This window comes from Rutidosis leptorrhynchoides, chromosome 1 (assembly GCF_046630445.1).
Source record: "Rutidosis leptorrhynchoides isolate AG116_Rl617_1_P2 chromosome 1, CSIRO_AGI_Rlap_v1, whole genome shotgun sequence".
NCBI classification, from domain to species: Eukaryota; Viridiplantae; Streptophyta; class Magnoliopsida; order Asterales; family Asteraceae; genus Rutidosis; species Rutidosis leptorrhynchoides.
Window position 1 is genome coordinate 159,865,228 of NC_092333.1, and position 15,283 is coordinate 159,880,510.

Below are 15,283 nucleotides of genomic sequence, written 5' to 3' on the forward strand. Positions count from 1 at the left end.
TGTAATTCAGATTAAATAATAGACTGACACGTAGGACAATTTAATTTAGATTAATTGAGAAGATGACACGTAGGATTTATGGCACGTGCTTTATAATAATGTATAGATAGTATAGTATAATAGTATAATATAATATAATAATAATATAATATATAATATAATATAATATAATATAATATAATATAATTCCCCTGCACTAATGATTTATGTGCGAGAGTGAATCCAGACCGGCTGGATGTTGTTAGAAACTGAAAATAATATTTTTTATTTTAATTAATTTTTTGTATTATTTATGTTTGACTAGATAGAAAATAAAAAACTTGAATGATGTTTTATTTGGAAACACCCGTTTTAGCATTCCTTTCAATTTCATCATAATCAATCCAAACGTTTCCAATTTGGATTTCATCGTGATCATTAATCATCAACTAGACCCATCCCAGAAACATCTAAAACGAGTTTTATTACGCGTAATAATAATAATAATTAAATTAATTATAAACCTAATCCCTTCATCAATTCAATTACCCCCAACAAATCATTCCCCCAATTCCCACAAACCCAAAATTTTCACAAACATGTCATACTCAAATTACAATCCAACGGCACCACCATCTGCACCACCGGCGCCGGAATTTCAATCACAACCCGGCGTTGCTTACCCTTACAAACCACCTCCACCAGCATCTCAACAACCTAACTACAGTTATGGTCAACATCAAAACCCTAATACTGGTAGCATGTATGGTGCTGCTGGTGGTCAATTTGGATACCCGGCAACGCCGTCGTTTCCACCGGGTACTCACCCGGAAGTAATTCGGAGCTTTCAGATGGCGGATTTGGATCGGAGCGGGTTTATTGATGCTAAAGAATTACAACAAGCGCTTTCTTCCGGTTACCAGAAGTTTAGTATTCGGACTATCCGTTTACTTATGTTTCAGTTCAGAAACCCTAATGATCCATTAAGAACTGGTTTGTCTCTCTCTTTTTTTTTTTCGTACTGAATTTTATTATATTTATGAATATTTGAATTACAGTACTGAAGGGGATTAGGTAACAAGGCAAATTACATAGCAATGTATTGGGCATTATCTGAAATTTATATTGGCTTTTAATTGTTACTATTGTATGTAAATATAACCCCAAAAGGTAACATAAAATACCAAAATTATCAATAATGGTTATTATTATTACCATTGCCCATAAAGGATGCTGATTTCGATTTTATGCCTGTGAACATTGTTGTAAAAAAACCTGATTACTCATTTTTAAGAACATACTGATCTGATTTTTTCCAGTATCAGTTTAATTAATCGGCCAACGTCTTTCAAAATTGGATTTGTTGGTCAAAGTCGGTTAAAGTCATTAGTTAAAGTCAAAGCTAGTCAACTTTTTAATATGAAGATAAACTAGAATCTTTTAGAGTTTTTGAACAAATCAGGGGCGAAGCTAGGATTTTTAATCGCTGGTGGCACTAAATCTTGAGGCCTGCGTTGTATAAAATCACTACGCCATAGGATATGGTTATCTATATGTAGGTTTGTTACTACTAGTATGAAGTAACTCCCTCCAAAGTCCCGACCGACAGTGGCGATTCTAGGATCAAAACCTAATGGGGTCCCAATTTTTTTTTCGATAACTTACTTGCACAAAATATTGAATGTGTCGGGTCAAATCGGGTCGGTTCGGGTCGCACTTAAAACACAAACATAAAATTGGATAGTATTCGCAAAATATAAGGTTATTCATATTTTTTACTATTGTCATTACAACAACTATCATACAAAAGATTATCATTTATACAAAAGGAAATTAATGAAGGTTGAATGAGACTAGTAGGATGAAGAATTGAAGAATTCAAGATACCTAAGAGGGAAGTCGCTGGAGGAAAATAGAAAATTTGATAAGGGTTTGTTTATTTTTTTAGTTAAATATTTAAATGGCCCATACCATAAAATTATCAGTGGCTAATTTCAAATATTTTAGTAGTCTAAACTATTGAATTATAAATTCTGAAAATATATGGGGTCACATTATTATATTTAGTGGTGTCCTATACAAAAAAATATAATTTTTGTGACAAATTTCGAAAAACTAGTGGTGTCACAGGACCCCGCCCCCTAACACCTAAACTCGCCACTGCCGACCGAGTAATCCCCGAATAGCGAGTTTTGCAACCTTGCATGTAAAGAATCTTTTTTCACAAAAACTTGAAATTGAGAGAATATTCGTCCTCTGGTAGTCATGTCATCATCTACCTAGATGTGGCCCATGTCATTTTCTGGTCGGAAATTTTTGCCGGAGTATGGCCGGAGATGATGACATGGATGCCACCTCATCAAACTTCATGAGGTGGCATCTAGGTAGACTATGATATGACTGTCACTTGACAAATATTTGTTAATTTCAAGTTATTTCAAAAAGAATCCTTTACGGACATAAATCGAAATTAGAATCGCCAATGGTAAAAGTGATATACCTTTTATTTGCAATTGTATTAATTTAAATAATAACATTTATGTTACTGTGATGCATGACAATGTTTTGCTTTGAGCCCTTGATGTTCATTCTCTGTATACATGTTGTGTTTGTTGTTTTTTTTAAGGTCCCGTAGAGTTTACAGAGTTATGGAGTTGTCTTGGCCATTGGCGGGTGAGTGATTGTTGCACAATATAATTGTTAAATTGTTAAATACTTATAGTAATCTGCCCTTTTTTCATATACGTTTGGGCGAGATTTTTCAAATTAAATATCTAATTGTGTTGTTTTTTGTGATTAATCTCTTTTATGTATTTTTAGGCCATCTTTGAGAGATTTGATAGGGACCGAAGTGGAAAGATAGATTTAGCAGAACTAAGAGATGCACTCTACAGTCTTGGATATGCAATTCCACCCTCTGTTTTACAACTATTGATTTCTAAATACGATGACCAAAGTGGAAGGAGAGTCGATCTATCTTTCGATAGTTTTGTCGAGTAAGACTATTTCTCTACAACCCTACCATATTCCATTTTAACTAATTTAATTTATTTACTTGTCCCAATATTTTATAATCTAATGTTTTTTTTTTTTTTTTTTTTTTTTTTTTTTTCTGTTCTCAATTTTCAGGTGCGGAATGATTGTGAAGGTGAGCAGCAGATTCATTCCGTTTTCTTTCTCTTTTATTTCTTGACATGAGGACCCAATTTGACCCATTTTGTGAATGGCCTTAATTTCCTATTTGGGGTATCTTTTATCCCTAAAAGTCATTTGGGACGAGCAGATCAAACGGGTCAATAGTCATCCAGATTGTGTTTTCATACCATACAATCATCCAAGTTGTTTTTACCTCACACACAACCACAAAAAAGAAAAACAAAAACAAAAACAAATAGTCTAATCAGGTTTATGTGCATTGCCTCTACTCAAAAAACAACTGACCTGTTTTGACCCTTACCCGACCCACTCGCATTACCCATTATGCTGTCTTTACTCAAAAAAGTTCCAAGATTACGCTTAGGAATTTGGATGTATATCTTCCATCCAATGAAAACATTTCATTTTCTTGAATGTTTAAAATAGCCATTAATAACATCTCATTTTCTTGAATGCTTAGGTCATTTTTTCTGTTTTAATGGAAAAATGAATTGGCAGCCCCATACAGCTCATATCTTTTGTTTTTGCTAATATCCTTTACTGCTATCCCACTAGTTTTTTTTTTTTTTTTTTTTTTAATATGACATTATCGTATATGCATCTAATGATCATATACTATCAACCTATTTATTTTCTACAGGGTTTAACAGAGAAGTTCAAGGAGAAAGATACACGGTACACAGGTTCAGCCACTCTTTCATACGAGACATTTATGACTGGTTATCCCATTTCTTGTCGCCGAATAGGTGTATTGTACAAACCCTTTTGTAACTATTAGCTTGATTTGTGGATTCTTTGTACACATCATAAGGTTGTTAGTAATGTTTGTCCTCTATTGCCAATGTAAACATGAGTGTTTTTTTTGTTCTTTTGTATTGTTCTTTTTTGTTATTTCTGTAATGTAACTTGGAAATTTGAGGCAGGATTTAAAACCCATGGAAATTTGATTCTACCATTTTCATGGCGTCTATTATTATTTTTATTTTAGTATTTTTATTTTTTTTTTTTTTTAAATTTTCCTACTTAAAGGCCGGAGGTCCTCTCGGAAGCAATCTCTTTATCCGTCGAATAAAGAGAGGGATGACTTTCTCTACTCTTGAGAGTATTTCACTCTGGGTGGAGAAATGACTTGTCTTTATTCTCGGATAGGGGAAGGATTGTCTACATCTTACTTCCCCATACCCCACTTATGTGGGATTGGGTTTTGTTGTTGTTGTTGTAATGTAACTTGGTATGATACAATGATTGATTTTTGTTTATGTTGCTTGATTGAAGTATCTTAAATTTAAATTAAAAAGTGTAGTTCTGGTTTTCTGGCCATTGGCAATTGAAAATAGACTAGTCACATTGAACAAGCATTACCTTGCAGAATATATCTGAAAACCCAGCTCCATCCCGTTCGTTTTCCGGCGCCGCTACATCTTCTTTCTTCCAGCGTTGTTTTGTAGATCTGTCGCGTTGCTTTCGGCGGGTGTACGTGTCCTGGCTTCCGGCATATCGCTGGAGGTCCGATGGCCGTGATTTTCCCGTTTTCTTTCCCTTTTCTTTAGATGAGTCCACCTTCCCCTTTTTGTCTTCAGAGCAGGCGACGAATGCTTCACGCATTCTGTGTTCGGTCTCTTCTACGGGTTAGTTTCCTCGTTTTGTTTGGCGTGGTGGTGTTCTGGGTTTTCAGCGGAGTTTGCCTCCTCCTCCGGCGACTTTCGTTTTCTCACCCCCGGTAGCACAGGCGATGATCTCTTGCGAGATTTGTGCCTTTTCGTGGGTTAGGAGTCGATATTTTGATTAGTTGTCGTTTCCTTTTTTTTCCGGCCGGCAGTTTTAAGGAGTAAGGACGCCGGTGCCTTTTTTCGGCCGGTTTTTGGACGGTTCTTCGAGCTGGTCATTTTTTCCCTTTGTTTCTGTCCTTTTTATTTAAAAACTGGCGGTTTATTGCATTGTGGTCTTGCTTCTGATCTTTCCGTCGCGGATCTCGATTGTGGTGGCCAGAATTTCTGTCACAATTTCGGCCGCCGGAGGTTTTGGGATTTTTAGGTTTTGTTTGGTCCTTCTACATGTTGGTCACCATCTGTTTCATATCACTTTACCTGTCGTCGTTTGGGGTTCGGGTTGTTACGATGTTGTTGTCGCTGCTATCGATTTCGAAAAATGAGGTTTACGGGTGTGGTCTCTCGAGGGCTTTTCGACCGCCTGTTCGGTGGATTTGTCTGTTAGTTGGGGGTCTTCTTCGGTTTTCTGGTCTCAGGGCTCTTTGTGATGGGTTGGTGTGGTGGTGGATCGGGGTTTTTTTTCGAGTTTGGTTGGGCTTAGAGGGTTGTATATTGATAGGTCTGGATTTAGGTAGGGTTATAGCTTGTATTAGCTGTTCACGTTTTTTATCATTTTGTTTGGTGTTTATTAGATTTCAATTTGGTACACTCAAGTACCTTTCGATGTTCGTTAAGTCTGGTTGTATATAGGGTCACGAATCTAAAAAAAAAAAAAAAAAAAAAAAAATTCCTGTTTTTTTGGGTATTCAACATTGTTGAGTCCTCAACGCATTTCCTCACCACACCAGGATCACGTCAGCCACGACAAGAGCTCCATGTAACAGATCAAAGGCTAACTTGCTTGTTAGTTTCTGTTGTCTTTGAATTATAAATATTGTTTTTACGCACTTGTTTTAACCAAGTATAAACTATAAATTATAGTTATACAAGCTATCTGTACAGTTATAGCTATAAAGGATATTCTGGTAAAGTGATATCAATTTAACATTCAACCCGCTCTTTAAGCAAATTAAATTTCAATCCAGATAGATGACTCATTTTTTGTGGGTTTACCTGCTACTTTTACACACACTTGCTAGTGCACAATGAACTATTCCATATGATTGAAAATGTTTGATAAATATTCAATCAAAGATAACGTATAAAGTACAAACAAGTGTGTAAATTACCAAATATGTGATGAATTATATATTTAAATTTTGATTTGAATATTTTATTACTATTAAAAAATTATATTTAAGACTGAGGCATGAGGTCAGATCATAACTGGAACTGACATAGACACATGCTTGCCATTCAGTGTTTTTAAACCTCACATCACATGATCTGATCCCCACGGGACCCGCATGCTGCAATCCCGATTATTATTAATTAAACCTCACATGTTTATTCATTGCGTATTTTTTTTAATAGCATACTTATACTCCGTAGCATATATATGTTGTACAATAGTTGTTACAATTCGAATTGCCACTTTTTGCCACCAAGCATTACCAACATCGACTATAGTATATGAAACTAGATTCGGAAGCCCGCGCGTTATTGCGGTTCTCAATGTTTTTGTCATAACGTTTTTGCAATAACGTGTTTTGACAAAACATTTGTTGTACGCATTTAGCGTTGATTATTTACTCATTTATCCCTACTATAAATTTATAGACATTTATTTTTATTATGTTTTTTAGAGCAAAATATATGAAAAATGAAAGGATTTATACTCCGTAATATTGCAGTATTTTTTTGATTAAAAAAAGTTGGAAGATGCAACGGCCAACTGGACTTCGTATTTGGTAGCCACATGATTTGGTCAACAATTACTTTACTACTTTGTCTTACCCCTTTACTCTCGATTAATCGAATAGGTGGTTTCGGTCGTGAGATAAAAAATTAGTTTTCCAACCCGATATCATATTTCGCTGCGGGATGATTTTGATCGGTTAACGATAAGTTAATTATACGTAAAAGGAAAACGGTTACCGGTAATATTAACATACTCTAAAGTTTATATAGAGTATAATATAAGAATTTAATTTAATTGATGTTCGATATATAAATCTTTACAATTTTATGTAGGTTCAATGTTTTGTGTAACACATATTGAAGCTAAAAAAAAAATTTAAAGTGGTAATGTTTATAACTTAGAGGTTCAGTTTGTCATTTTTATCGTAAATGGGGGTGTAAATAAAAAAAAATAAAGTAAAATGGGTTGATTTCATTCACATATCCATCCTACCCTATCTTTAGTACTCCGTATTCTCTCCTTTAACAACTTATTATCCTCTCCACCGATCTTCCCCAATTTTCCATTCTCATTTTCACTACCATTATAATATCTTACACTAAAATCATAAAAAAAAAAAAATCAAGAAAAATTATGTGACGATCGCTCCAAATCCATATGGACGAACACGTCATTCATTGATTTCATTGCGAGGTATTTGACCTCTATATGATACGTTTTGTAAACATTGCATTCTTTTCAAAAGGTACACAATAAATGAATATCAATTTCTAAGGTTTTCAACGTTTGATGATTTCTACATATAGACAATCACCATAAATAATAGTTTACCATAATACATCCGTTGACAATGAAGTCAAAATAAGATACACGGTGATAATTTTGTGAATGCAAAGTTTTCTTGAATAAAGCATGTATGACTCCATGCACATAGCTTGTATCACATATAAGCAAACAGCGGAAGACTTCTAGAAACCTGAGAATAAACATGCTTAAAAGTGTCAACACAAAGGTTGGTGAGTTCATAGTTTTAATGTTGCGCATAATCTGTATATAAAGGTGGATCACAAGATTTCAGTTGTTCAATCCAGAAACGTTTATCAAAATATTCTACGAAATTGAGCACCCTGGTAACTAAACTTAACGTATATATAATTTGTACCCTTTGTATAATCATCTTAATAATACACGCAAACCAACGTGTACGCTTCTCAAATAGCATACGTCCGTTAAAATGCTAGTGCTCTAGCTCGGACGGGGATATCAAGCCCTATGGATCCATATATAACTACTCGCGCCCACCAGTTCTTATAACCGGCAGTTACTAGTTACCAAAGCTAAGGGATTTTCGGTTCAAACTCGGTGTAGAATTTAGTATGTACTTGTATCCATTGCGTTTAAAATAAAGTGCATGTATTCTCAGCCCAAAAATATATTGCAAAAGCAATTAAAAAGGGATCAATGAAACTCACACATATAAATATTGTAAATCAGTTAATAAAGCATTTGCATGTATTCTCAGCCCAAAAATGTAGAGAGTAAAAGCGATCATATGAAACTCACCTTAGCAGCATATAAAGTCGTTCACCAAAATGTGATCGAAACTCGGATTACCAAATAACCGTAGATCTCAACCTAGAGAACATATGTTGGTCAATAAATGTCTATCAAGCTAGGTCAGGTCATAGTGTATCACAATCCTAATGCTCGAGATCGACATACAAAAGTTATCCAAAGTCGTTTCAAAAAGTCAATTTTGACAGTTGTTTAACAAAACGAGACGTACCTTATATAAGGATTCATTTACTCGGTTGGTAATATTCAAAAATCCAATTTATCAATCTCGTAAACAAGTTGTTTAAATCTTAATTGCAGATTCAAAAGCAATTTCAATTAATGTCAATCATAATTCAGTTGATCATATCTTTTAACCCGTTCATCGAATTTATTCGATATCTAAATGAAAAGTTATTGAATTTTCGCCAGCTTTCCGAAAACATTTATATCATATACCTTTTACCAGTAATATATGTATTTAATTCGCGATTCATTATAAACTGTTTAACGACGAAATTTAGTATACAAGTATGTATAAATATATATTCGAGCACTAGACATGGATACACTATTAATATATAATAGATAAGATATAAATGCTTACATATCAATATTGTGATTTAATATTGTAGGAAGGTACGTAGACGTAACGGAGATGATAAACACTAGATTTGATTCACAAATATACCCCCTAACATTACCCATAACCTCCTTGGCAATAACCCATAATTTCCTTAGCTTTATCCCGCTCATAAAACTTGTTTTGAATTTATTCGAGCAAAACCTCGTCGTAGTATTTTATGTGTAATACTAATAATAAGAATAATATTAATAATAATAAGATTTAATAATAATAATAATAATAATAATAATAATAATAATAATAATAATAATAATAATAATAATAATAATAATAATATAATATAATAAGTAAATAAATACGGAGTAATGGAATGAATCAGAAACAGATATGCTCGAGCTTTTATAGGTGTGGCCTGAATTCAGACCCCATGCGATCACATGGTTCTGAAGGCCATTTGCCATGCGATCGCATGGCCCGTTTTTCCAGCTCACATATTTTTGTAATTTAGCTCGTCGACATAATTTAATATAATATATATAATATATTTAATTTATATAATTAATTATATATTATATTAAATTCACATGCATAGTTGACTTGTAATTTTTGTTCCGATAAGTCGTACGTTGTCACTCGACTTATGTCCTGGTTTCGGTTTTTCGAATGCCCTTTCGTACGCTGAGAAAACTAGTACTTTTCGTTTCGTGACTCATACCTTTGTCAAAATATAAACTTAATCATTGATAACTATGTCACTCTAAGTGTAGCTTTAATCAATTAAGTGTTTTGGTTATTTACTTCTATAAATCATCGTCTCGTAGTATATACATATACATATACATATATATATATATATATATATATATATATTGAAATAGTGTTTACTGTAGCACAGTTACTGTAGCAAAGTCAATTTTTACTATAGCAATTCACTGTAGCAAAGTCAATTTCGCTGTAGCAAATAGTGATTTTCGAAGACAATGTAGCATTTTGGGTACTGTAGCAATTTGAAAATACTGTAGCAAATTAGTGTTTTACTGGTTCATCTTAAACGCTTTAGTTAACTTATCTAAATATCAATCGAATCAATAAATGAATGTTACTATCGTTTACTAAATAACTTGAAATTATATATATGTATATATCTTTTTAATATACATAAATCAGTTTTTAAATACACATTGGAAGTTATTTATAATTAATTTTAATAATAAATATTTCAACTTATCATATATATTCAAATAGATATTTAAACCAATAAATTTAATGTACGGTATCAAACAATTAATACATCGTTACATTTTCAAGTTATAGTATATATGTATCTATTTACATATAATTGTTCGCGAATCGTCGAAAACAACCGAAGGGTATTTAAATATATAAAAGTAGTTCAAAAATTTTGAGATTCAGTTTTACAGACTTTGCTTATTGTAGTGACCCGAACTTTTTCATGTTTATATATATATTAAATAAAATTGTTATTTACATGATTAAGTGTTTCCAACATGTTAAGCAATCAAACTTGTTAAGACTTGATTAATTGAAATAGGTTTCATATAGACAATTGATCACCTAAGTTGACTGGTGATTCACGAACGTTAAAACTTGTAAAAACTATACGATGACATATATATGGTTATATATATAGTTAACATGATTTTATTATAAGTATGTATCTCATTAGGTATTTTAACAATGAGTTATATACATAAAAATGAGACTATTAATTTAAGAAAGTCGAAAACGATATATATAACGATTATCGTTATAACAACGTCTTACTAGGTACATATGAATCATATTAAGATATTGATACACTTGGTTAATTATGTTAAATGATAAGTAAATATATTATTAAGTGTATTAACAATGAAATACATATGTAAAAATAAGACTACTAACTTAATGATTTCGAAACGAGACATATATGTAACGATTATTGTTGTAACGACATTTAACTGTATATATATCATACTAAGATATATTATATATCATAATATCATGATAATATAACAATTTAACATCTCATTTGTTATAATAAACAATGGGTTAACAACATTCAACAAGATCGTTAACCTAAAGGTTTCAAAACAACATTTACATGTAACGACTAACGATGACTTAACGACTCAGTTAAAATGTATATACATGTAGTGTTTTAATATGTATTCATACACTTTTGAAAGACTTCAAGACACTTATCAAAATACTTCTACTTAACAAAAATGCTTACAATTACATCCTCGTTCAGTTTCATCAACAATTCTACTCGTATGCACCCGTATTCGTACTCGTACAATACACAGCTTTTAGATGTATGTACTATTGGTATATACACTCCAATGATCAGCTCTTAGCAGCCCATGTGAGTCACCTAACACATGTGGGAACCATCATTTGGCAACTAGCATGAAATATCTCATAAAATTACAAAAATATGAGTAATCATTCATGACTTATTTACATGAAAACAAAATTACATATCCTTTATATCTAATCCATACACCAACGACCAAAAACACCTACAAACACTTTCATTCTTCAATTTTCTTCATCTAATTGATCTCTCTCAAGTTCTATCTTCAAGTTCTAAGTGTTCTTCATAAATTCCAAAAGTTCTAGTTTCATAAAATCAAGAATACTTCCAAGATTGCAAGTTTACTTCCAAGTTTTCTAAATCCATTCCAAGTAATCATCCAAGATCAAGAAACCTTTGTTACTTACAGTAGGTTATCTTTCTAATACAAGGTAATAATCATATTCAAACTTTAATTCAATTTCTATAACTATAACAATCTTATTTCGAGTGGAAATCTTACTTGAAATTGTTTTCGTGTCATGATTCTGCTTCAAGAACTTTCAAGCTATCCAAGGATCCTTTGAAGCTAGATCTATTTTTCTCATTTCCAGTAGGTTTATCCAAGGAACTTGAGGTAGTAATGATGTTCATAACATCATTCGATTCATACATATAAAGCTATCTTATTCGAAGGTTTAAACTTGTTATCACTAGAACATAGTTTAGTTAATTCTAAACTTGTTCGCAAATAAAAGTTAATCCTTCTAACTTGACTTTTAAAATCAACTAAACACATGTTCTATATCGATATGATATGCTAACTTAATGATTTAAAACCTGGAAACACGAAAAACACCGTAAAATCGGATTTACGCCGTCGTAGTAACACCGCGGGCTGTTTTGGGTTAGTTAATTAAAAACTATGATAAACTTTGATTTAAAAGTTGTTATTCTGGGAAAATGATTTTTATTATGAACATGAAACTATATCCAAAAATTATGGTTAAACTCAAAGTGGAAGTATGTTTTCTAAAATGGTCATCTAGACGTCGTTCTTTCAACTGAAATGACTACCTTTACAAAAACGACTTGTAACTTATTTTTACGACTATAAACCTATACTTTTTCTGTTTAGATTCATAAAATAGAGTTCAATATGAAACCATAGCAATTTGATTCACTCAAAACGGATTTAAAATGAAGAAGTTATGGGTAAAACAAGATTGGATAATTTTTCTCATTTTAGCTACGTGAAAATTGGTAACAAATCTATTCCAACCATAACTTAATCAACTTGTATTGTATATTATGTAATCTTGAGATACCATAGACACGTATTCAATGTTTCGACCTATCATGTCGACACATCTATATATATTTCGGAACAACCATAGACACTCTATATGTGAATGTTGGAGTTAGCTATACCGGGTTGATGTTGATTCCAAAATATATATAGTTTGAGTTGTGATCAATACTGAGATACGTATACACTGGGTCGTGGATTGATTCAAGATAATATTTATCGATTTATTTCTGTACATCTAACTGTGGACAACTAGTTGTAGGTTACTAACGAGGACAACTGACTTAATAAACTTAAAACATCAAAATATATTAAAAGTGTTGTAAATATATTTTGAACATACTTTGATATATATGTATATATTGTTGTAGGTTCGTGAATCGACCAGTGGCCAAGTCTTACTTCCCGACGAAGTAAAAATCTGTGAAAGTGAGTTATAGTCCCACTTTTAAAATCTAATATTTTTGGGATGAGAATACATGCAGGTTTTATAAATGATTTACAAAATAGACACAAGTACGTGAAACTACATTCTATGGTTGAATTATCAAAATCGAATATGCCCTTTTTTATTAAGTCTGGTAATCTAAGAATTAGGGAACAGACACCCTAATTGACGCGAATCCTAAAGATAGATCTATTGGGCCTAACAAACCCCATTCAAAGTACCGGATGCTTTAGTACTTTGAAATTTATATCATATCCGAAGGGTGTCCCGGAATGATGGGGATATTCTTATATATGCATCTTGTTAATGTCGGTTACCAGGTGTTCACCATATGAATGATTTTTATCTCTATGTATGGGATGTGTATTGAAATATGAAATGTTGTGGTCTATTGTTACGATTTGATATATATAGGTTAAACCAATAACTCACCAACATTTTTGTTGACGTTTAAAGCATGTTTATTCTCAGGTGAATACTAAGAGCTTCGGCTGTTGCATACTAAAATAAGGACAAGATTTGGAGTCCATGTTTGTGTGATATTGTGTAAAAACTGCATTCAAGAAACTGATTTCGATGTAACATATTTGTATTGTAAACCATTATGTAATGGTAGTGTGTAAACAGGATATTTTAGATTATCATTATTTGATAATCTACGTAAAGCTTTTTAAACCTTTATTTATGAAATAAAGGTTATGGTTTGTTTTAAAAATGAATGCTGTCTTTGAAAAACGTCTCATATAGAGGTCAAAATCTCGCAACGAAATCAATTAATATGGAACGTTTTTAATCAATAAGAACGGGACATTTCAGTTGGTATCCGAGCGTTGGTCTTAGAGAACCAGAAATTTGCATTAGTATGTCTTATCGAGTTTGTTAGGATGCATTAGTGAGTCTGGACTTCGACCGTGTTTTCTTTAAAAATGATTGCTTAACATTTTTGTTGGAAACTATATATTATTAACATGTATATATTATGTGATATAATAATCTCTTAACATGTTTGATATTGTGTGATAGATGTCTACCTCTAGCACAAATCCCATTGACTCACCTAATAATAACGAAGAGTCGAATATATATTGGACTGATTCACAAGTTCCCGAAGAAGAACCGGAAGAAGAATCAGAACCGGAAGAAGAATCAGAACCGGAATAGGAGGAACCGGAGGAGGAAATAGAACCGGTGGGGGAAATACTAAAACGGTTAAGTAAAAGAAAATCCTCAACCAACCGACCAAGGTTAATTATGGTCAAGGGTGTTTCTGCCAAGGAAGCAAAATATTGGGAGGATTACCAATTCTCCGATGAATCGGATTTTGACGAGAATTCCGATGATGTTATAGAAATTACCCCAACTGAATTTAAAAAGGCAAAAGAAAATAATAAGGGAAAGGGCATAAAAATAGAGAAATCTAATTCCAACCCCGATGAACTTTATATGTATCGTCAACCCCCGAAGCCCTTAAGTTGTAACAAAGACCCGGGAACCTCTAAACCACCAGGTTTTTCTAAACCGTTGTGGAAAACGACAGCTCGTATTAGGGGAACATCATATATCCCTAGAAACTTGGCAAAACGAACCAAAACCGAAGAAGAAGAAACGAGCGAGTCGGAATAAGATAGTTGTATTCGTGTGGTGTAATATATGTAATATAGTGTGCTTATGCTTTATGATATATGTAAAAATTACTTGTATTAATAAGTATTTTTTTTTTATGAATCTAACTCTTGTCTATTTTACAGTATAAAAACACAAAATGGATAGACAACCCAATATTTTAAGAGACCTACCCGGAGACATGATTGATGAAATCTTGTCTAGAGTCGGTCAGAATTCTTCGGCACAACTATTTACGGCAAAATCAGTTTGTAAGACATTCGAAGAACGTTCCAAGAATGTCTTGGTTTATAAGAGACTTTCGTTTGAAAGATGGGGGATATCACATTGGAAAACCCATAAGTTACGATGTGTTTACTTTGACGCATATATTGCGGGGAACCCAAATGCTATTTTACGCAACGGGTTAAGAAATTATTTTGACTCAATGTATCCGAATATAGGACTTCATGATTTAGAAAAAGCGACTAACATGCAACATAAAGAAGCATGCTATGCTTACGAGTTAGTAATGTTCGCTTCTCACCAAAGTGAGAAAAAGAACATCGGGCTACAACTATTAAACAAAACGTTCCCACAAGTGACGGAGTCGGTAATTGGGGTAAGAAATGAGGTTTTTAGGTTATTACGAGACTGTTGGTCATTACGTAACCCTCGTCCCTTTAACGACGTTACAACACGCTGTCTTATCAACGGCCATAACGGTTATGTTCCACAAGACCAAGGATGGGAAGTAGTCCTAGTAAAACCAGAATGCATGACTTGTTTCTGGACGTATGAATTACGTGTCTTTATTGCCTTTGCTGAATGAATTATGTA

The 15,283-nt window shown here is 32.8% G+C and overlaps 1 protein-coding gene across 1 annotated transcript; it reads left to right on the forward strand.

The window, feature by feature from the left end:
• The first annotated feature begins 334 nt into the window (after nt 1-334).
• On the forward strand, nt 335-4,090 carry LOC139866560 (probable calcium-binding protein CML48). Its single transcript, XM_071854834.1, is given in 6 exon segments — nt 335-972; nt 2,606-2,652; nt 2,800-2,975; nt 3,109-3,127; nt 3,776-3,852; nt 3,854-4,090. Coding segments are annotated over 6 exon segments (741 nt in total). The 5' UTR covers nt 335-578; the 3' UTR covers nt 3,882-4,090.
• Nucleotides 4,091-15,283: the final 11,193 nt, after the last annotated feature.